The 22,952-nt window shown below is 43.2% G+C and overlaps 1 protein-coding gene across 1 annotated transcript; it reads right to left on the bottom strand.

The window, feature by feature from the left end:
• Positions 1 to 13,724: 13,724 nt before the first annotated feature.
• On the bottom strand, positions 13,725 to 16,229 carry LOC140427414 (protocadherin alpha-C2-like). The gene has a single exon (XM_072512948.1). It carries the CDS (start codon positions 16,227 to 16,229, stop codon positions 13,725 to 13,727), a length of 2,505 nt encoding a protein of 834 aa, XP_072369049.1.
• Positions 16,230 to 22,952: the final 6,723 nt, after the last annotated feature.

Here is a 22,952-nt window from a genome sequence, read left to right as displayed (position 1 = left end):
TGGTTCGATACATAAATACCCTCCTTTGTCCTTGAGTGGGCCAACTCGTTCTCTCGCTACTCTCTTGTTCCTAATATACGTATAAAATGCCTTGGGATTCTCCTTAATCTTGTCTCCCAAGGACATTTCGTGACCCATTTTTGCCCTCCTAACTCCCTGCTTTAGCTCTTTTCTACTTGCCTTGTATTCCTCAAGTGCTTTATCTGTTTTCAGTAGCCTGTACCTCACATACACATCATTTTTCTTTTTCACAATATTCTCAATTTCTCTGGTCATCTATGGGTCCCGAATCCTGCCTTTACCGTCCTTCCTTTTTACCGGCATATGCCTGTACTGCACTCCCATCAACTGCTCCTTAAAAGACTCCCACATGCCAAATGCGGATTTACCCTCAAACAGCCTCTCCCAATCAACAGCCTCCAAATACTGCCGAATCTGGTTGTAGTTAGCCTCCCCCCCCCCCCCCCCGCCGCCCCCCCCCCCCCCCCCCCCCCAATTTAGCACCTTAACCCTAGGACAACACTCGTCCTTTTTCATGAGTATCCAAAAGCTTACGGAATTGTGGTCACTGTTCGCCACATGTTCTCCCACGACAACGTTGATGATCTGGCCGGGCTCGTTCCCTCGTAGTAGGTCCAATATAACCCCCTCTCTAGTAGGACTATCCACATATTGTTCGAAAAACCCTTCTTGGAGACCATTTTTGTCACCATCCAGACCCCTCGCCTAAGGGAGTTCCAGTCAATATGAGGAATATTAAAGTCTCCCACTGCAACAACCCTATTATTTCTACCTCTACCCAGGATCTGCTTGTTTATATATCTGTTCCTTAACTTCCCGCTGGCTGTTGAGAGGCCTGTAGTACACCCCATCAAAGTGACTGCTCCCTTCCTGTTCCTGAGCTCTACCCACAGTGCCTTGTTACTTGATTTTTACATGGTGTCCTTCCTCTGTAAACCAGCATTGCAACTCCCCCACCTCTTTTACCTCCCTCCCTGTCTCGCCTAAACACCTATATCCTGGAATATTTAGCTGCCAGTCGTGTCCCTTTTTAATCAAGTCTCCGTTACAGCATCCGCATCCAGGTTCCGAGCGTGAATCAAGGCTTTATGTTCATCTGTCTTACCTGTTATACTCCGTGCATTGAAGCAGATACACTTCAGACCTCCAGTCCCACTGAGTTCGACCTCCCCCAGCCTACCCTTCCTCTCAGCAAGTCCCGGTACCATCTCATCCTCAGTTTCTACACTTGCTGGCTTACTGTCCTCATTCCCACCCCCTGCCAAATTAGACTAAACCCACCCGAACCGTACTAGCAAACCTCCCAGCCAGGATATTGGTGCCCCTCCAGTTCAGGTATAAGCCGTCCTTCTTGTACAGGCCCCACCTTCCCTGGAAGACATCCCAGTGAACCAAAAAACTGAAGCCCTCTCTCCTGCACCAGCTCTTTATCCACGTAATTCCCTGCACTATATCCCTTTTGCTAGCCTCGTTAGCACGTGCCATGGGGAGTAATCCACCACTCGTTCAGTTACTCTTGATTTTCAGGCATACAATCTGCTCCACAACATATTTATTTTCAGTGCCCTTTTACTATGGAATGGAGTGTAATGTAGTGAATATTTTTGTAGAACAGCAAAAGTAATTTGCATGGTGCTTGTGCTCTGTGTATCAAACTATGTACTTTGCAGAATAAAACGCTTGTGTTTGTGAGATATTCCTCGAAAATATAATAAAACTAAAGTGAGTTCCGGAAAGAGGGTCCGGGGTCTAATTAAAATTCTTAGATATGAGGTAATTCGACTTCTGAGGAATTACTCAGACTTGCGAGGAAGGTAGGGTTCAAATGAACGTCAAAGATCTGAACTGGACTGTAATTGAGGCTGCTACAGAAATGCGAGTTCGTTCAAATTATGATAAAAATATGCTGATTGAGGTTCGAATTGAAGCTTGAGGTCGGCAGAAGAACACACAGACTCAGAGAAGAAACAAACTTGTCCGAAGAATTACAATGTTTTCTATTGGACAGAAGATGGGAGATGGGCACTTAGAAGTAATGTACGAGCTGGTTTGAAAGGTCCAAAACTTGGAAAGCTACGTGAATAGCTCAGAGACATTAAAGAACAGGGTTTTCTACCAGTAGTGGTGGTACTATGAACCAATGTGTTGCTGGTTGTGTGGTTGAAAATAAACTATGGAAAGTGACACAAACAGGACTGTTGTGGTGTAAAGAAGAGGGAGGGTCTTTGTAGAAATGTGCATTGCTGATTATAATCATAAGAGTCACAAGCCAGTGGTACGCATTTGGCACATTGCATCAGGCCAAACATGGACAATGAAAACTTCTGCTCACAAATAAACATACCCACAGCATCAAGATCTGCACTGATCAGTTGATGAATCAGTAATCCTCCACCTTGAGTAACAATTGGAAGAAATGCAAAGGACAGCAAGGGCATTGAATATATTCCGGATGAGGGACTTCAATGCCCTTTATCAACAGGAAGAAGTCTAACAACACCAGGTTAAAGTCCAACAGGCCTGTTTCAAACACGAGCTTTAGGAGCACTGCTCCTTCCTCAAGTGAATGAAGAGGTAAATTGCAGCAACATATATATAGACAAATTCAAAGATGCCAGACAATGCTTAGAATGCGAGCATTTGCAGGTAATTAAGTCCTTACAGATCCAGAGAAAGGGGTAACGCCAGGTTAAAGACGTGTGAATTGTCTCAAGCCAGGACAGTTGGTAGCGTTTGCATGGTCTCGCCAGTGTACCATGCTTCGGGACATCCTTTCCTGCAGCGTATGAGGTCATCAGGACGCGTGACAACGGAGAATCACTGAGCAGAAACGTATAGCTAAGTTCCGCACACATGAGTGCGACCTCAGCCGGGACCTGGAACTCATGTTGCATTACATTCATCCCCCACCATCTGGCCTGGGCCTGCGAAATCCGACCAACTGTCCTGGCTTGAGACAATTCACACCTCTTTAACTTGGGGTTACCCCTATCTCTGGATCTGTAAAGACTTAATTATTTGCAAATGCTCCCTTTCTAAGCATTGTCTGGCATCTTTGAATTTGTCTATGCATATGTTTCAGCAACATACCTCTTCATTCACCTGAGAAAGGTGCAGTGCTCCGAAAGCTAGTGTTTGAAACAAACCTGTTGGACTTTAACCTGGTGTTGTAAGACTTCTTATTATGCTCACCCCAGACCAACGCCGGCATCTCCACATCATCTTCATCAACAGTGACTAGGCACCACCACGACAGACACAGATGGCTGTGATAAAAAGGATATAGCTGCTATACTCGGTCCGCAGAGGGTGAGAGGGAAACTACAAGTAAAAAGAAAACGACTTGACCTTGTCCACATAAATCTACCTGGCGTAGATACACCTGTCCATTACAGTACTCCAAGGAGCGATCACCGCACAGTCCATGTAGAAACCCGATATTTACATTGGTGATACCATCCATTGCGCTGTTTGGCATTACCACTGCACTGAATAGGAAAATTTTGAACTGATGCTGCAACTTAAACTGGGCATCTATGAGGCACCATAGGCAATCAGCAACAGCACGATTTGTTCAACCACAATCTGTTACATTATAACCTAGCTTCTCCCATTCTACCATTCTGACTAAGGTGAACAGTGGTTAAATGAACTGTGCACAGACAACATGCCAGGAACAGCACCAGACAGACATCTAAGTTGCCTCCGAACCTGTTGACGTTATATTTCAGCATTACATGCAATCTCAACAGTGGAAGTTGTACGCAATAGACAGAGATAAGTGATAGAACAACAAACGGGCCAGATCTGTGATCTGCAATCCTGCCACACCCAGATACAAATGGCCGTCTGCAATTAAACAACGAAGTGGAGGAGGAGGCTTTACGTTTTTTCCCTATCCTTAATGACTTGGGAGCTCAGCACATCAACGTAAAAGATATGTTGATGGATTTGTAACTTCCTTCAGCCAGTCGGTTGGACGATCAATCTCGCTCTTCCCAGCATCTCAATGCCATTCTTCACGTGACTTCAAGAACGGATGAAGGCACTGGATATTGGTGACGCTATGAGCCCTGACAAGTTCCGGCAATAATGCTGCAGACCTATACTCCCAGGCTAACAACTCCTCTAATCAAACTATCTCAGGACAGCTAACACATTGGCATCGGTGAGAAATGGTGGAAAGAATTACCAGATATATTCTTTGCAAAAATAATGGCAAATGCAATCCGGCCAATTAATGCTCTATCAGTCTACCGTCGATCATCAACAAAGTCATGGAAGGGTTCATCGACAGTGCTATGAAGCAGCAATTACGCAGCAATAAGCTACTCATTAACGCTCAGTTTGCTATCCCGCAGGATCACTCAGCTTCTGACCTCATTAAAACTTTTGTCCAAACATGACTTACTATCTGGTCTTATTTATAAGCGGATCAGGGGTTATGGGGGGATGGCAGGAGAATGCGGGTGAGAAAATATAAGCCATGATTGAATGGCGGAGCAGACTCGATGGGGCGAGTGGCCTAATTCTGCTCCTATGTCTTATGGCCTTATGGTCTTATGAACGAGAGAACTGAACTCATAAGGTGAGGTGAGAGCTCCTTCCTTGACATCAAGGCCATATTTGGCCGGTTATGGCATCAAGCTGCTCTAGCAAATTTTAAGTAAATGGGAATCGAGGGGAAACCCTCCATTGATTGGATCCACGCCGACAAAGGAAGATGGTTGCAGTTATTGGAACTCAATCGATTTAGTATCAGGACATTACTGCAGGAGATCCGTCGGCCCACCCACCTTCTGCTAATTCAGTAATTGCATGTTTTGCCTACCACACGGTCAGATGTGGGCATGCTTACTGATGAATGTATAATGTCCAGCACCATTTACGAGTCCTCTGATTCTGAAGCAGTACAGTCCCATATGTGGCAAGAACTAGACAATATCCTGCCTGGGTTGATGAGTGAAAGGAGACCTCCCTGTCATACAAGTACTAAGCAATGACCACCTCCATTAAGAGTACATCTGGCGCCCCTCTCGTCAAATTCAGCAGCACCATCTCCGGATCTCCCACCACCAACACTCTGGGCATTGACCACATCTTGAACTGGACCAGTAATTTGAATAAAGGTTACTAAGCAGGTTAGTATCTGATAATTCTGCAGTGGCTAACTCATCTACTGACAGCCTAATGCCTGTCTGCCAATTACAAGGAAAAATTCCGAAGTATGATGGAATACTCTCCACTTGCCTGGGTGAGTGCAGCTCCAACTACACTCCTGGATTCCGATATTAACCGGCCCAAAGCAGGGTGCATGATTGCTACCTGACCACATTCAATATTCGTCTATCACCTTAAACAGTCATTGTCTCCACCACCTCCACAGTGGCAGTCGTGTGTATCATCTACAAGATGCAATGCAGAAGCACATAAATACTCCCGAAACAGCATCTTCCAAACTCGTGAATTCTACACTGCAGTTAGGGGTCAAGGTCAAAGTTAAACAAAGTAACATGGAATTCCAAATAAGTAAAGGTGCATTATGTGGAATTGTGTCAACCAAAGTGCTGAAATGTATTAAAAGACCTTAGACTCAGGGAATGGAAATAGGCTCTCGTCGCCAAATCTAGCCTAAATGTGACTTCTATTCCTTAACAGTGTTTTTAAATGGCCAATTTCATCATTCCGTTGGTTCCAAGTGTTCAACACACCAGTCCCGTACGAAGAGAACATAGGAATTGGTCTTACAACACCAGGTTAAAGTGCAACAGGTTTGTTTCGAATCACTAGCTTCTGGAGTTCAGCTCCTCCGTCAGGTGAGTTTGATGAAGGAGCTGCGCTCTGAAAGCTAGTGATTCGAAACAAACTTGTTGGACTTTAACCTGGTGTTGTAAGACTTCTTACTGTGCCCATCCCAGTCCAATGCCGGCGTGTCCACTTATGATGAGAACATAGGCATGCAAAATAACTGTTCATATTTCCGGTGAGCATTACATCCCCTGAATAAATGTGAATGAAAAGCTAACCCTTATTGTTTCTTGGTTTGCATTGTTTTCACAATTTGATGAGGATATTCCTAAATGCATTTCTTAATTTAGCAGGTCAGCTGTCAAAATGTTAAAACTTTGAGTTCTAATTTCACATTTTGTCCTTTTCAGTTAGTAAGTCTAACTGTTGCGTTAGACGTTTTCAGCTGTGATGGTTGCCAGAACTCATTATGGTTAATCTTGCAATTCGCATCATTCTGTCAGGTTATCTATACGTTGCCAAGGTGAGCTCTGAGTAACTTCGACAGAGACCTCTAAAGCAATTGAGTGTAAACATCACTTTCCCATTTCATATTGCTGACCAACGGACATCTCTATTTCAAAGTAGATAGGGCAAAATTTCCTCCTATTAATAGTCTTCAAGTTCCCTACATAGGCCTTCTTTATTTCAATAATAACCTGTTACTTTTGTGAGATTGAAAACCTTTTCATTTGCAGAAAAAATAGGTGTCTCCGCTTACACATCAAACATCCAATTAAATTAGCTCTTTGCGATATCTATCCTATGTATTCTTATTGATTTCCTAAAACATTAGTATCTTTTCTACATAATTTCTTGCCTCTAACCTTAATCCGGACACTGAAAATTTGTGTATAATGTGTTTATTTTAATGATGAACAATTAACCTATTGGCAGCCCTGATATCACACTTCGTAATGTCCATAATTGTGTGAAAACACTCTGAGAATTTCTTATCGTGTACATTAATAGATATCATTAAGCTCTTTGAGATAAGTGTTTCATTTAATTTTCCAATATTTATTGCAACTGTTTTGATTCTTTAACCCCCTTCAGCCTTATTGATCTACTTCCTCTGCACTTCTAGATTCTCAACGCAAGCAGTATAGTAGCAGTTCATCTCAAGTGACTGACGATGGTGTCCTATTCCTGAACTTTGCCTGTTTTTATTTTATTAATCCATGGAAAGTGGGAGCCCATCAACAACTGTCCTTGATAAGACTTTTCTTGACGAGAACTGAGTATTGATTTGCGGTTCAATTTCAATACGTAGACAGTTTCTTTCGAGGGATTTGGGTGTTACTGGCGAATCAAACATTCATTACCCATCCCTAAACGCCCTTGCGAAGGTAATGGTGAGCTGCCTCCTCGAACCGTTGCAGTCCATGTGGCGTAGGTACATCCACGGTGATGTTAGAGGTGGAGTTCCTGGATTTTGCCCGAGCCGTCGTGAAGCATTGACGATATATTTCTAAGTGAGGATGGCGTGGAGAGAAACTTTCAGATATTCGCCTGCACGGTTATGTAGGGTGCTATTTCCAAGTACCGTTGCAGACATGATGAGCCGAATTACCTCCTTCTGCACTGTAAATTCTATGGTTGTATGATTCTATATTCCATCCTTGGCCTTCTAAGTGGTAGAGGTTGCGGGCTTGGAAGGTGCTGTCGGTTCAAGGAAACTTGGGGAATTGCTGGAGTGCATCTCCTGGATGGCACACACTGCTATAATTGTGCTTCGGTGGCGGAGGAATGAATGTAGAAAGTGGTTGATGGGTTACCAGCCAAGCGGGCTGCTTTGACCCATATAATGTCGAGATTCATGAGAGTTCTTGGACCTGTACTCATCCAGATAAGTGAGAGTATTCCATCACTCCTGGCTTCTGCTTGGTAGATGGTTTCCAGAAGCCAGAAGGCGAGTAACTCTCCACAGAATTCCGAGGTCCAGTCACGCTGTTCTATCCACCGTGTTTATGTGCATGAAACAGTTGAGTTTCTGCACAATGATAAACCCAAGGAAGATGACAGTAAATGATTCAACATTGATAATGCCATTAAACGTCTGAGGGAGATTGTTGCATTCTTGTTCGAGGAGGCCTTTGCTTGACACTCTGTGGTGCGAATGTTACTTGTCACTTATCAGCCCAAGCCTGAATATTGTCGAAGACCTGCTACATGTCGGCTTGGACTGCTTCAGTATCTGAGAATTCACGAAAGGTGTTGATAATTGTCCAATCATCTTGGAATACTTCCACTTTTGTCCTTTTGATGGAGGGTAGATCATTGATGAAGCAGTTGAAGATGATTAGGCTTAGAACATCAGACTACGTAACTCTTGCAGTGATGGCCTGAGTCAGAGGTGCTTGATGTTGTCATCCACATTACTGTCGGCAGTAACATATAAACCTAAACACCTAAGGACGGTAGATGTCCTTGCCCAAACTATTTTGCTCACAGCAATCCAATAGGTTCATAATCATCGTCACTAATAACATTTTATTCCATTAAAAAGAAAATCGCCAGCTACCGTTGTGGTAATCTAAGGCTAGCTCGCCAGAGTATTTATTCGTCCTGCCAGATTACTAATCCAACAATACAGTCAGTATGTTTCTACTCCTCTGATAGCCCGTCGGTGTAAATTGTTACTCATTAATTTCCTCCTCATTACATTCGGAGCAACACCAAAAATCTATTTTTGACGCAAAACGTCACTGTCCAATATTCCTGAAAAATAACTGTCCAGAATTGGTGTCAGTCATTGTTTCGGAGTGGGGGCGAACACTGAATCACAAAAAAGGAAGAATGTGGTTGCAGGAAACAATGAGGAATGGAGTGGTAGCTTCTATTACAAGGAAATACAGCATAAAAGTAGGGAATTATTTAAACAAAACTGAACCGGGCAATGGCGAGAACGCAGAGTGCCTAATTTGCTCTCTTTATTTAAGGAGGGATTATACTTCCATTAGTAGCAGTTGGAAAGGTTAATTTCGGGAATGAAGGGGTTACCTTTTGAGGAACGGTCAAACTGGTTGGGCCTAACTCCTGTGGCATTTAGAAAAATAATCTATTGCAAAATATAACATTTTAAGCAGTCTTGAGAGAGTCAATGCTTCGTCCATGTTTCCTTGGCAGAGCTGTCTAGAAATAGGGTGCGGATTGCGGTGGGGGGTGGTGGTGGTGGGGGGGGGGGGGGTTCAGTATCTTCCATTTAAGACGGATCTGGAGATGATTCTTTTTTCGCTCTCAGACGGCCATATGTCCTTGGAATACTCTGCAGATGACAGCAGTGGAGTCTGGGCCATTGAATAAATTCAAAGCTGAGTTAGATCCAAAAGGGAGTCAAAGGTTACCTGTGGCAGATCATGAAGCAGAGCTAAGACTACAATCGGATCAGCTAATTATCCTCTTGAGTGACGGAGCAGGATCTAGGAGGCAAACAGTCTAATCCTTCTCTTCTTTCTTATCTTCGCCCGAAACAACTGTTTGGCTGATTCAAGAATGGACAAAATGTTTTCCTCCTGCTAGTAGACAAGCAATGGCAAGCATTCAAGGAATGGATCGGTGAACTCGAAAAGTTGTTAATTTCTATTTGGTAGAGGAGTGGAAAGGGAAATTTGGCCAAAAAAGGGCTTATAAGGAACATTTGAGATAATGTTAGATTCAAAGCAGAAGCAAACATATTGACAAGAAAAAGCAATAGATCTGAGGTTTGGGAGCAGCTTAGAATTAGCAACTCAGACCAAGGGACTGAATCCCTACCGTGCAGAAGGACGCAATTCGGCCCATCGAGCCTGCACCAGGGTTAATGTACGCCTACTTGTGACAATAATAAAGATTATTGTTATTATTATCTTTGGACCGTGGGAGGAAACCGGAGCACCCGGAATAAACCCACGCATACACGGGGCAAGTGCAAAGTCGACACAGAAAGTCACCTGAGGCCGGAATTAAACCTGGGTCCCTGGAGCTGTGAGGCACAGTGCTAACCATTGTGCCACAAGCCGCCAATTGATTAATTAAGAAGGGGAAAATAGAATATGAATATGGGCAGCACGATAGCACAAGTGGCTAGCACTGTGGCTTCCCAGCGCCAGGATCCCAGGTTCGATTCCCCGCTGGGATACTGTGAGGTGTCTGCACGTTCTCCCCGTGTCTGCGTGGGTTTCCTCCGTGTGCTCCGGTTTCCTCCCACAGTCCAAAGACGTGCAGGTTAGGTGTATTGGCCATTTTAAATTGCTCTTAGTGTCCAAAAAGGTTAGGAGGGGTTATTGGGTTACGTGGATTGGGTGGAAGTGAGGGCTTAAGTGGGTCGGTGCAGACTCGATGGGCCGAATGGCCTTCTTCTGCACTGCATGTTCTATGTTATCGTTAGCAGGGAGCATTAGAACTGACTGCAAATGTTTCTATAGCTATGTACAGAGAAAATGATTGGCAAAATAAACGAATGTAGGCCCCTTACTGTCAGTAAAGGGGAAATTCATAACGGGAAACAACGAAATGGCTGGGGAACTAAATTTGTTCTTTGCTTCCGTCTTCACAAAAACATGAATAATGTTCCAGAAGCTTTGAGAACCACAAGTTTTAGTGGGGAACTGAAGGAAATCAGTATTAGCAGAGAAATGGCATATTTCAGAAATTAATGGAATTAAACGTGGATCAATCTCCAGGGCATGTTAATCTTCATCCCAGAGTACTTCAGGAAGTGGCCCTAGAAATAATTGATCTGTCGGTGATGCCGGTTGGAGGGTAGCTAATATAAGCCTGTGATTCAAAAAGAGAGCAAACAGGGAGCTTTAGACCAATGAGCCAAACGTTGCTCGTCGGGAACTTGCTGGAGCCCATTATCAAAGATCTCATAGCACAACACTAGGAAAGCAGTGGTGTAATCAGACGAAGTCAGCATGTACTTACGAGATCAAAGTCATGCTGGGACAAATCTACTAGAATTCTTTGAAGATGTAACTAGCAGAGTTGACCAGGAAGGACTGATGCACATTGGTTATTTCGACTTTCAGAAGGTTTTCGACAAAGTCTCATATGGCGGATGACGATGTAAAGTTAAAGCGGATGGGGTTGAGGGTAATGTCTTGAGAAGGACAGAAAGCAGATTGGAAGATAGAATCAAAGAGTTGGAATAAATGGGTCTTTTTCTGTTTGGCAGACAGTGAGTAGTGATGTTCTGTGGGATCTGTGCGAGGGCCCCAACTGTACCTATATATATATTATGGGCAGCACGGTAGCATTGTGGATAGCACAATTGCTTCTCAGCTCCAGGGTCCCAGGTTCGATTCCGGCTTGGGTCACTGTCTGTGCGGAGTCTGCACATCCTCCCTGTGTGTGCGTGGGTTTCCTCTGGGCGCTCCGGTTTCCTCCCACAGTCCAAAGATGTGCAGGTTAGGTGGATTGGCCATGATAAATTGCCCTTAGTGTCCAAAATTGCCCTTAGTGTTGGATGGGGTTTCTGGGTTATGGGGATAGGGTGGAGGTGTTGACCTTGTGTAGGGTGCTCTTTCCAAGAGCCGGTGCAGACTCGATGGGCCGAATGGCCTCCTTCGGCACTCTAAATTCCATGAATGATATTAATGACATGGAGGCGGGAACTAAGTGTATTATCTTCAAATTTGCAGATGGTACAAAGTTGGGTGAGAGGGGAACTGTGAATAGAGATGCAGAGATGCTAAGCGTGATTTGGGCAGGCTGAGTGAGTGGGCACATACATACCGTAGCAAAAATAGGAAGGCAGATTATTAATTGAATGCGTTTAAATTGAGAGAGTTGGATACTCAGTGAGACCATTGTGTCGAAGTAGTCACTGAAAGTAAGTACATAGGTACAACAGATAGTAAAGAATGCAAGTGGCATGTTGGCCTTCATAGCAAGATGATTTGAGTATAAGAATAGGGATGTTTTACTGCAATTGTATAGGCTGTTGGTGAGGCCACACCTGGAGCACTGTGTGCAGGTTTGGTGTCCTTATCAGAGGAATTAAGTTCTTGCGGTGGAGGGCGTGCATCAAAGGTTTCCAAGGCTGATTCCTGGGATGGCGGGACTGACATATGAGGGGAGACGAATTGGTTACGATTATGTTTATTGGAGTTGAGAAGAGTGAGATAGGGCCTCATAGAAACTTGGAAAATTCGAACAAGATTAGACACGGCTGGTTCAGTTAGCTTGTTCCCAATCGTGCTGGTCATAGTGTGAGGATAAGGGTTACACCTTTTAGGACTGAGGTGAGGAGAAATTTCTTCACCCAGTGGATTGTGATTCTGTGTAATTTACTTCCACAGAAAGTGAGTAATTGAGGGAAAGTTGTTGCATGATTTCAAGAAGGTATTCGATGGAGATCTTGGCGCTGAAGGAATAAAGGGGTCTGAGGGGAAGGCGGTATCAGGATACTGAATTTGATGATCAACCATGATCAGAATGAATGGAGGAACAGGCTCGAAGGGCCGAATCGCCTATTCCTGCTTCTATTTGCTCAGTATGTTTCTGTGTAACATATAACGTAAGCAATAGGAGCTGCAGTATATCAGCTGTTCCCTCAAACCTGCTACTCTACTCAATAAGGCCGTAGCTGATCTGGCTGTGACATTAGCGCCACATTCCCGCCTTCTCCTCGTCAGCCTCGGCCATATTGTAGATAAAGAAAGACACAAACAGGTACCATTTAGACAATGTATAGGTACAACTCTGGTAAATGTCCCCTATGTAGGGCGAAAGGAATTTTGTTATAGATAGAAAGGTCCCGAGGGGCTTTGATACTTGAGGAATTGTGGTTGGTCTTACTAAGATGCTGGTAATCCCGTGAGTTCATAGAGATGATGTCATTAATGGGAAGAGCGAGGACTGTAACAGACAGTCTAGCTTTTAGTTTTTGGTAGGAACTTGAAGTTGAGCAGGAGCTTTTGCCAAAGGTGGTCAGGGAAAGAAGTCGTTTCCCAAAGATAGCAAGACTTGCAGCTGGTGTCTGAAAGTGTATATTTCTCTTCAAGCAGTCGTTTCCAAGAAACCTCTATCCAGAGGACTGCATGCATCCATGTATTTGCTCACTTTATTTATTAGTGGCTTTTGACCAGTGATGGGTTTTAAGTAATTGAAGGTGGAGCAATGATGCTTTCGAAGTTAAAGTGTTCCTTCATTGTTAAGAATTGTTTAACTGTTAATTGCAAGCTGATTTATCTGATTTTAATTTGTTTAACCTGTGTTTAGAATAACGTTTATTAAATTAAAATATATCAGTGGAATCACTCCTGAAGCGAAGTATCCTTTCCTCATATTTTGTAAATTAAAAATATATTTGGGGTTCTTATCTGGTATCCTATCAAACGTTGGTGTGCGGCCTGGGATCTTATCACAGTGCAATCATATGGGCTCAATTACACTTTTATGAAAAGTCATAACTACTAACAGAAAACAAAGATACACGATAATTCTCTAGATATAGCTTCCTGATGGGGTCCCTGCTAATTTATAACACGACTGTGGCACATTATTACTTTTCCTATTGCTCTTTGGGGTCTTGGTTGATTGTACTTAACTGTCAGGTATAGTATATACGCTATCATTATTTGCTTATGAACTCTAAAATATTTGTGAAGTGACATGTGAACAGTATAGCATCTTTAGGGTCAACATTTGAGATATCATGCTTGTTCATATTATTATCTCAGCAGAGTTAGTTTGGCGATCAGAAATTGAGCAACGTCTACACTACGTTGCTTGATTCGACGGAGTTAAATACTTAACCTTTGCGAGATGAAGATTTTCACTCCCGAAAAATCAAAGTACCACATTTTGTCCGTTTGATAGACATTTTCTTAAAGTGATAGAAATATGAAACCAGGGCAGAAAATGTTGAATGTGCACTGGATGAGCAGCTGAAATGTACCAAGGCTTGGTCATTTCTCTACAGTTTCTGATTAGTGCAGATGAATGTTTTGACTCACCTCATTGGAGACACCAGTCCCGATGTTCGCTGACTTTGCACTCTGTTCTGACTTCGATGTTCTTGTTGATTTCTTCATGGTTCCTGGCGTTACCGGATTGGATGATGTCACAAACATGAATTCCATTTTACTTGGTTCCGGAGCTGATCGCACTTTATAACGGTATGTGTCTGAAAGGGTTCCGTTTCCCCGAACTTCAAGCACTTTTGTAATTAATTTAGAATCCGGCACAATCTGAAGATTGACATTCGAATGTTGTAAACGTTCGGTCGAGTCCAATGAGCTCTTGCAACAACAAGTGGTTACAAAACAACTCCGAGTAGAAGGAGAACTTCTGTCGGCTGGACAAATGGCGATAAGAAGGGAAATTATAACAACCAGGAGTATGAACGATGTTAACGCCAACGCAATTATTATGTAAAAAGCTTGGTTTGAAGAATATTGTAAATCCATATGGGGTTGCACAGAATTGTGGTTTATTTCTGCACTCTGTTCACTTATAGTGACTGTGACAGTGACAGTGGCTGAAAGGGGTGGGTGGCCGTTATCTTTTACCTGGATAACCAGCCGTTGTGAGGTTGCCTCGTTGTCTTTAAGGTGACGAGTAGTTCGTACTTCTCCAGCACGATGCGAAACACTAAACGAACTGGTCCCAGTGGTTTGCACAAATTGATAGAATAGCCGTGCGTTCTGACCAGAATCAGCATCCGATGCGACTACTTTAGTGACTAAGTAGCCCGGACCCGCAGATCGAGGCACTGTTACCTTGGCTGATCCGACTGATATTACTACAGGAGCGTTGTCGTTCTGATCGAGAATAATCACGTTTGCAGTAACATTACTCGACAGTGGTGGAAGTCCTGCATCTCGAGCTTGAATATGGATCTCAAAGCTTTTCAGTGCCTCGTAGTCAAAAGAACGTTGTGAAAAGATGACACCAGTTTCCGGGTTCATCGACACGTATGACGTTATAGGCAACCCTCCAATCTGGCCCTCCAGAATAATGTAAGAAAGCTGCGAATTCTGGTTCATGTCAGGGTCGGAAGCTGCCACTGTCCCAATAGAGGTTCCAGGCGGAGTATTTTCCATCGCATGGATGGTATATGAAGATTTCAGAAAATGTGGCGCGTTGTCATTTACATCTTTAAGATGTACAGCGATAGTTTTGTTGCTGAATAATGGTGGTGTGCCATGATCCCTGCACGTAACCGATATTTCATATTCTGCAGTTCTTTCCCGATCCAAAGGCTCTTTTATAACTAACCTGTACGAATTCATAAATGAAGACTTCAGATCAAATGGGAGGTTTTGAGAAATCTGACAATCTGTTAGTCCATTTTTATGGCTATCCTGGTCAGTTACACTGATCAACGCTATCAATGTACCAATCTGAACATTCTCAGAGATTTTGCTAGAAACCGAATTGAAGGTCAATGTCGGAGCATTATCATTCACATCCAGAATATTTACCCGAACGGTGCAATGTGCGATTAGTGGAGGAGAACCGCAGTCCTTAGCTTCAACATTAATCTCATACGCGTCAGCTTCTTCGAAATCCAATGTTCCCTTTACTCTGATATCTCCAGATCGAGGATTAATGCTAAAACGTTCTCGGATCCATTTCTTGTTATAGCTACTGAAGGAATAAATGATGTCACTGTTTGACCCGTAATCCAAATCAGTGGCATTAAGCTTAATAATCATAGTGCCAGGCGGGGCATCTTCCATGAGAACGGCCGTGTGCAGAGATTGTTGGAAAACCGGTGCATTGTCATTGCTGTCGACTACAGTGATGGTTATTTTCGTGGTACCCGATCGCTCCGGCGTTCCACCGTCGATGGCTCTTAATAGCAACTGGTGAGTCGACTGCTTTTCCCTGTCGAGTGGCTTCTCCAGGACCAAATGGAGTAATTGCCATTCTCCATGATTCTGCACATCTAAAGAGAACTGCTCCCTCGGAATGAGCTGGTACTCACGGATAGAATTGGCTCCGACGTCAGAATCGTGCGCGTTCTCCAACAGAAAGCGCGTTCCAGGTATCGTCGATTCCGCAAGTTCCAAACCAGTTTCGCCGTGTGGAAACCTCGGGGAGTTATCATTTATGTCCAGAACATTAACGTCAATCCGATACTGTTGCACTGGATTTTCAACAACGGCGTCTAATGCCAGCACGCACGTTACACCCTGAGCACACAGGTCTTCTCTGTCAATTCTTTCACTTACAAATAAAATACCATTTCTGATGTTTGCGTTGAAATAATGTTTTGCTGTGTCTGAAACAATCCTGAATTTGCGACTCGATAGTTCCTCCACCGTTAATCCCAAATCTTCAGCAATATTTCCGACGAAAGATCCGTACTCCAGTTCTTCGGGAATGGAGTACCGTATGTGCCCGGGAACCAGAGGCAGCACACAAAGGATAAAAATGGACGATATCGCTTGCCTTCTGAGCAGCAAGCGTCTCGCTGAATGTGCCATTTAATTTCCAGGGTTGAACCCGTCCCCTCTCATTAATTATTTTATTGGCAAGAATGCTGGTTGTGTCCAAATCAAATATTACAATTTGGCAGTAAACTTGAAACGCATGGAGACCTTCTGACGGGCAAGCTCTGTGTATGATTTAAAAGACCAGCAATCCCTCTGTTCCTTTCTCCTCGTGTTTGGGGGAGGGGTGGTAGATCACCAGCGGTGTTACATATCCTTTTTGGTGGACAGCGACACAACGTGTCTCAGCCTATAACTACACTGAGATGATGTTAAACATGTACTTTAAACAACATTTCTGCCACAATCTGCTAGATTCTAAGTACATGCTCAAAATGCAACGAATACAATTTCTTTTAACTGAAAATTTATATTACATTTTACCATATTTACAATGTCATTTACACACGAATCGTGAATATGGTACACGCAAACAGCTTTCAAAGCATTGCACATAATACCATATGTTGCAAATATCGCTTGAAAAGTTTAGACATTTCCTAGATATACACATAACACTGGAAAATGAGGCTGGAGAAGTCGTAATAGGAAACAAAAAAACAGCAGAGGAACTGAATAGTTACTTTGCATCAGTCTTCACGGTGAAATACACAAGTCGTATACCAGAAGTACAGGAGAATCAGGGGACAGAAGTGATAGTAGTGGCAATCACGAAAAAGAAAGGTCTGGGAGAACTGAAAGGTCTGAAGGTGGATAAATCACCTGGATCGGATGGACTACACCCCAGGGTTCTAAAGGAGAGAGCTGAGGAGATTGTGGAGGCATTGGTCGTGATCTTTCATGAATCACTGGAGGCAGGGCGGGCCCCAAAGGACTGACACGTGATTAATGTAATACGGCTGTTTAAGACGGCTTGGAGGCAGAATAGGGGAAATTAAAGGCCAATTAGCCTGACCTCGGTCATTGGAAAGATTTTGGAGTGCATTATTAAAAATGAGATTGCGAAGGACCTGGAAGTGCATGACAAAATAGGACTGAGGAAGCATGACTTCACAAGGGGAGGTAATGTCTGACAAATCTGTTGGACTTCTTTCAGAATGTAACAAGGAAGTTAGACAAAGGAGAGCCAGTGGACGTGATATATTTAGATTTGCAGAAGACCCTTGAGAAGGTGCCGTATAGGAGGCTGATGAATAAGTTAAGAGCCCATGGATGTAAGGGTAAGATACTGGCATGGATAGAGTAATGGCTGACTGACAGAATTCAGAGCCTGTGGATAAAGGGGTCTTTTTCAGGATGGCAGCCGATGACTAGTGGTGTGCTCAAGGGTCGGTGTTGGGAACTCAATTTTTCACAATATACATGAACGATCTGGAAGAAGGAACTGAGGGCACTGTTGCTAAGTTTGCAGATGATACAAAGATATGCAGAGCGACAGGTAGTACTGAGGAAGCAGGGGGGCTGCAGAAGGACCTTGGTAGGCTAGCAGAATACGCAAAGAAGTGGCAGATGGAATGCAATGTGGAAACGTGTGAGGTCATGCACTCTGGGAGGAAGAATGGAGGCATAGACTATTTTCTAAATGGCAAAAGGCTTAGGAAATCAGAAGCACAAAGGGACCTTGTGTCCGAGTACAAGACACTCTTAAGGTTAACATGCAGATTCAGTCGGCAGTTCAGAATGCAAATGCAATGTTAGCATTCGTGTTGAGAGGGTTAGAATGCAACAGCAGGGATGTACGTGTGAGGCTGTATAAGGCTCTGATCGGAGCCCATTTGGAGCATTGTGAGCAGTCTTTGACCCGTATCTAAGGAAGGATGTGGTGGTATTGGTTAGAGTGCAGAGGAGGTTCACAGGAATGATCATTGGAATGAAGAGCTTGTCATATAAGGAGCGGTTGAGGACCCTGGGTCTGTACTCGTTGGAGTTTAGAAGGGTGAAGGGGATCTTACTGAAACGTATAGGGTACTGAGAGGCCTAGATTGAGTGGATACAGAGAAGATGTTTCCACTGGTAGGAAAACTAGAATCCGAGGCCACAACCTTAGACTGAAGGGACAATCCTTTAAAACGATGAGGAGGAGGAATTTCTTCAGCCAGAGGGTACTGAATCTCTGGAATCCATTGCTGCAAAAGGCTGTGGAGGCCAAATCATTGAGTGTATTTAAGACAGAAATATTTTGGTTCTTGTTTAATAAGGGGATCAAGCAGGATAATTGGAATGAGAAACACATCAGTCATGATTAAATGGCGGAGCAGACTCAATGGGAGAATGGTCTAATTCTGCTCCTATATCTCATGGTCTGTGGCTTACAGTACGAGAAAGAACGTGTCACTAAATGTGAAGCAAATGCATTGAAATGAAGCAAGATCACTCGTCAATAACCTGCTCATGTATTTTCAATAAAACTATGACCAAAACCTCTTGTCTTCATTCGGACATGAACACTGGAGCTGAATTCGAAATAATACCAGAAATAACTAGCTCCGAACCAAGACACCATTTTTCCAAATAGGGCATCAAGGAGACCAGAGAGACTGAGTTCTGTGGGTAAAATGTGCAGGCGCAGAAATCACAACTGACGCACAAGGAGACGTCTGGAGTTGTTAAAGCTCCATGATTGTAGTTTCAGTACATTAGAGGTGCTTAGGACAAAGTCCTCAGTGCTCCCTAATCGATAACTTCACGCCATCATAAGGCCGAGGTGAGGTTGTTTGCTGACAGTTCCATTGTTCTAATCCATTAGTTACTCATCTGACAATGAGACAGTACTTGGGATTACAGTTAAGCTTGGACTGACCACCCGAGTAGCATGAAATGAACATCCGAAACACAACATAGTCTAAACACCGACCCATTATATTTATCAGCATTAGGGCCGTACAGGCACATAATCGGGATCGAGAATAAACTGAACACTAGCTGGATCAGTTCTGTCACGAACGTGATACGGATGGGAAATTTGTGTGATTCACCACTTGTTCCATTACAAAGCTCAAGTGAGTTGAGGGAAATGATTATCAGTTGCGTTAATGAATACCGTTGCAAAAAGATGCGGAAACACCCACAACCTCAAGCATAAGTGTAATCTGTTTGATTAGCACCCATTAACTGGGCCAACGTAACACAGTTGTAACATAACATTTTCATAGGGTACAGTGCAGCAATGTGAGAGCAGTTCCTATCTTCATAACCTCCACGATTGGAGGTGGAATGCCCTTGGCTGCAAGGTTAAACCATCACACCCAAATTTACCTCCATGTTAAAAACAGTAATGATTGCAGCATCCATTGCATCACCATCCATCCCATCGTCTACCGCTGCAATTAACTCTTGGATATTCTCATGAGCATTATAGAGGCACCATCAGCTTATGGGTTGCAGTGTTTCATGGAGAAGGCTAACAACACCTAGGGTTGGTCAATAAGAGAGTATAAGCGCCACATATAGACCTGATTGAAAGATGATGCACGATTTGGATATTTGTAGAATTCAGCAGTATTTGTTTGGTGAACAGATATTTTAGCTCAACGTTGCTTCCTTAAAGAACAAAGGAAACAGTCAATTGCAGTTGCGTTGCATCATCGTGCTTCCAAGAGTGGAAGGAATGTCTTTCTTTACAAGTTACACCTCGATACTGACCCACAAAGGTAATAGTCCCCAGGAGGGAAATAACCTCCCAGCATCTAGCTGTTACAGCCCCCTCAAACAAGAATACATTTCGATATGATAACCTCACATTCTTGTAAACTTCAATTAGTATAGGCCCGAACTGCTCAGCCATTCTTCAGAAGAGACCCCCTTCTTCACCGCACACAGCCCAGTGAACCTTCTCTAAACATCATCCAAATCAATTAATATCATTCGTTAAATCATGAGATCAAACACTGCTGTCAGTAAGGTCTTAGCAACGGTCTGTGCAGTTGGAACAAGATCTAGCTTCTTCAATACTCCATATCCTTGCAATAAGGTTGACATTCCATTTCGCCTCACTAGGTTAATCCCAGAGCTGAAGGGGTTGGATTACGAGGAGAGGTTGAGTAGACTGGGACTGTACTCGTTGGAATTTAGAAGGATGACGGGGGATCTTATAGAAACATATAAGATTATGAAGGGAATAGATAGGATAGATGTGGGCAGGTTGTTTCCACTGACCGGTGAAAACAGAACTAGGGGGCATAGCCTCAAAATAAGGGGAAGTAGATTTAAGACTGAGTTTAGGAGGAACTTCTTCACCCAAAGGGTTGTGAATCTATGGAGTGAAGCAGTAGTGGCTCCTTCATTAAATGTTTTTAAGATAAAGATAGATAGTTTTTTGAAGAATAAAGGGATTAAGGGTTATGGTGTTCGGGCCGAAAAGTGGAGCTTAGTCCACAAAAGATCAGCCATGATCTCATTGAATTGTGGAGCAGGCTCGAGGGGCCAGATGGCCTACCCCTGCTCCTAGTTCTTAAGTTCTTATGTTCTTCCTAATTACTTGCTGTATCCTCATGATACGTTTTTGAAGGAAGGGACCCAGGTTCACCGTAGTATCCTGTAGTCTCTCTCCATTTAATATTCTGTTTTTTTTTCTTTCTAACAACGTGAGAACACCGTAGTTATACACCTGAATACCGACCATTTCCACTCACTTAATATGTCTATATCCCTTTGCATATTTATGTCCTGCTCACACCTTGCCCTCCCAAATATTTTTGCATCGTCAGGAAATTTGACTACAATATACTGTAACCCTTGGTCCAAGTCATTAACATAGATCGTAAATTATCGAGGCTTCAGCACTGATGCCCATGGCATGCTATTATAGTGTGCCAACCGAGAAAACCACCCATTCATCCCGACAGTCCAGCCGATAATCCAGTATCCACATCATTAGCTTTATTATGTAAAATAATATTTCATGTGGAAGCGATCGAATGACTTTTGGAAATACAAATACACTATATCCGCCGGTTCACATTCTCCAAGAACTCTAATATATTTGCCCAAAACAATTTCTCTTTCATAATGGCATTTTGGCACTTGTTGATTGCATTATGATTCTCTGACTGTCATGCCCCACTTGCTTAACAATGGAATCCAGCACTTCCCTACTGACAAATGTAAGGTCAGGCGGTGACGTCCTGGTATTGTGGCTGGTCGAGGAATCCAGAAACCCAAGTTAATGAGCTGAGGACCCGACAGATGGTGGAATTTCAACTGAATATAATAAAATCTGGAATTAAAAGTCTAAAGTAAAAGAAAACATCCGGTTCATTAATGCGCTTAATAAAGGAAATCTACCTCCTTACCGATACTGGTCAGACTCACAGAACATTATTCACGACTCCCTATGCTGCTGTTGCTCATGTATTTGCTTTGTTTGGCCCTTGATCCGCACTGCAACCAATCAATGTCGATTATTCTTTTGTCCACTGAACGTACTGTATACGTCCCTTGGCCGCAGAAATGCTTTTTCACTCTACTTCGGTACATGTGACAATCAATCAATCAATCTAAAATGCCCTCTGAAGTGGCCTCGCAAGTTGTATTCAAAGGCTTCAAGACACGAAAAGGAATGAAGACGGACAGACCTCCGCATCGACCGAGGCACCGGAAACGACAATTTCAAACCCAGCCCTGTCGGACCTGCAAGTTCCTCCTTTGTAACATCCGTGACTCTGTGCCAAAGTTAGCAGAGCTGTCTTACAGACTGTTCAAGGAACACCCTGACATAGTCATACTCAAAGTATCGTACATTACACACAATGTCACAGTCACCACTATCACCATTCCTCTGTATGTCTCGTTTCACCTGCAGACGCTTATTGAGTCCAATTTGTCTGAATTTCGAAATATTAATGAAAGGTAGAACGGAACGGAAGACATGTCCTGCATTACATTCAGTGTAGTTGATCACTTTAGAGCCCAAATCAACTATAATAATACAAGCTTTATGGGATTACTTGGGACTTTCTCAAGCACGATGTTAGATACATAAATCGGATGTCACGACCGTTACCTCACTGAATTTCATTAAAATTGTATAGTATACCAAAAAATATTGCGACTCTTTGCCTTTCGTTCCCATTAGTTTCATGCCCAGTTGATTCTTCAAATTTCGTTCTTGCTTTCACCTTCTTGTTCTGGTTGACGATTATCGCTGAATATTTTGCATACCCTTTCTTCACTGCGATTACTAAACGGGTAGATTCTCATTACTGGATCCCTTAGCAAAAATCGAATAAATTGAGGCTAATCACAAAAATGCCTCCTGTGACATTTCCATTAACCTGATGGTGCAGATTAACTGCGAAAAGACTGGCGTCTTTGCGCTCCTGTTCTTGAGAACTGCCACAAATCGCCACTTGCAGTAGCTGGTAATTAAGTTGTTTCAGGCTTAAGCGCGGCTCCAGCACCGTTTTCCCGAAGTCAAACTCTCCCCGAGACTGTAAAGAGGACGTTTGGATCGAATTGTTAGCTTTGTCAGTGTGGTGCGCGCTTTTCAAGAGCAGTTGAGCGTCCCGGTGTTCCAGGCTCCACCATATCTACACATAATTTCTCGCTTGAGAAATTGATCAAATAATTATTTATTACATGGATTTCACCTCTACGCTTTGGAGTTCTCTAGAACTCGTCCTAACGTCTTAAAAAAAAAGGATTCTCAGAACGTTGTTGCCTCTCCATTCCTTTGCTTCCAAATATACCTCAATTTTGCGATTCGCATTTAATTATTTTGCTTGTGAATTGTATGAAAACTTTGATAAATAATTCCAC

Source organism: Scyliorhinus torazame, chromosome 7 (genome assembly GCF_047496885.1).
Source record: "Scyliorhinus torazame isolate Kashiwa2021f chromosome 7, sScyTor2.1, whole genome shotgun sequence".
NCBI classification, from domain to species: Eukaryota; Metazoa; Chordata; class Chondrichthyes; order Carcharhiniformes; family Scyliorhinidae; genus Scyliorhinus; species Scyliorhinus torazame.
The sequence above is the reverse complement of the archived record's forward strand: the minus strand, read 5'-3'. Positions and strand labels throughout refer to the sequence as shown.

What these genes read in the sequence shown, in the direction of transcription:
- LOC140427414 (XM_072512948.1), bottom strand. Translation starts at nt 16,229, where the DNA reads ATGGCACATTCAGCGAGACGCTTGCTGCTCAGAAGGCAAGCGATATCG.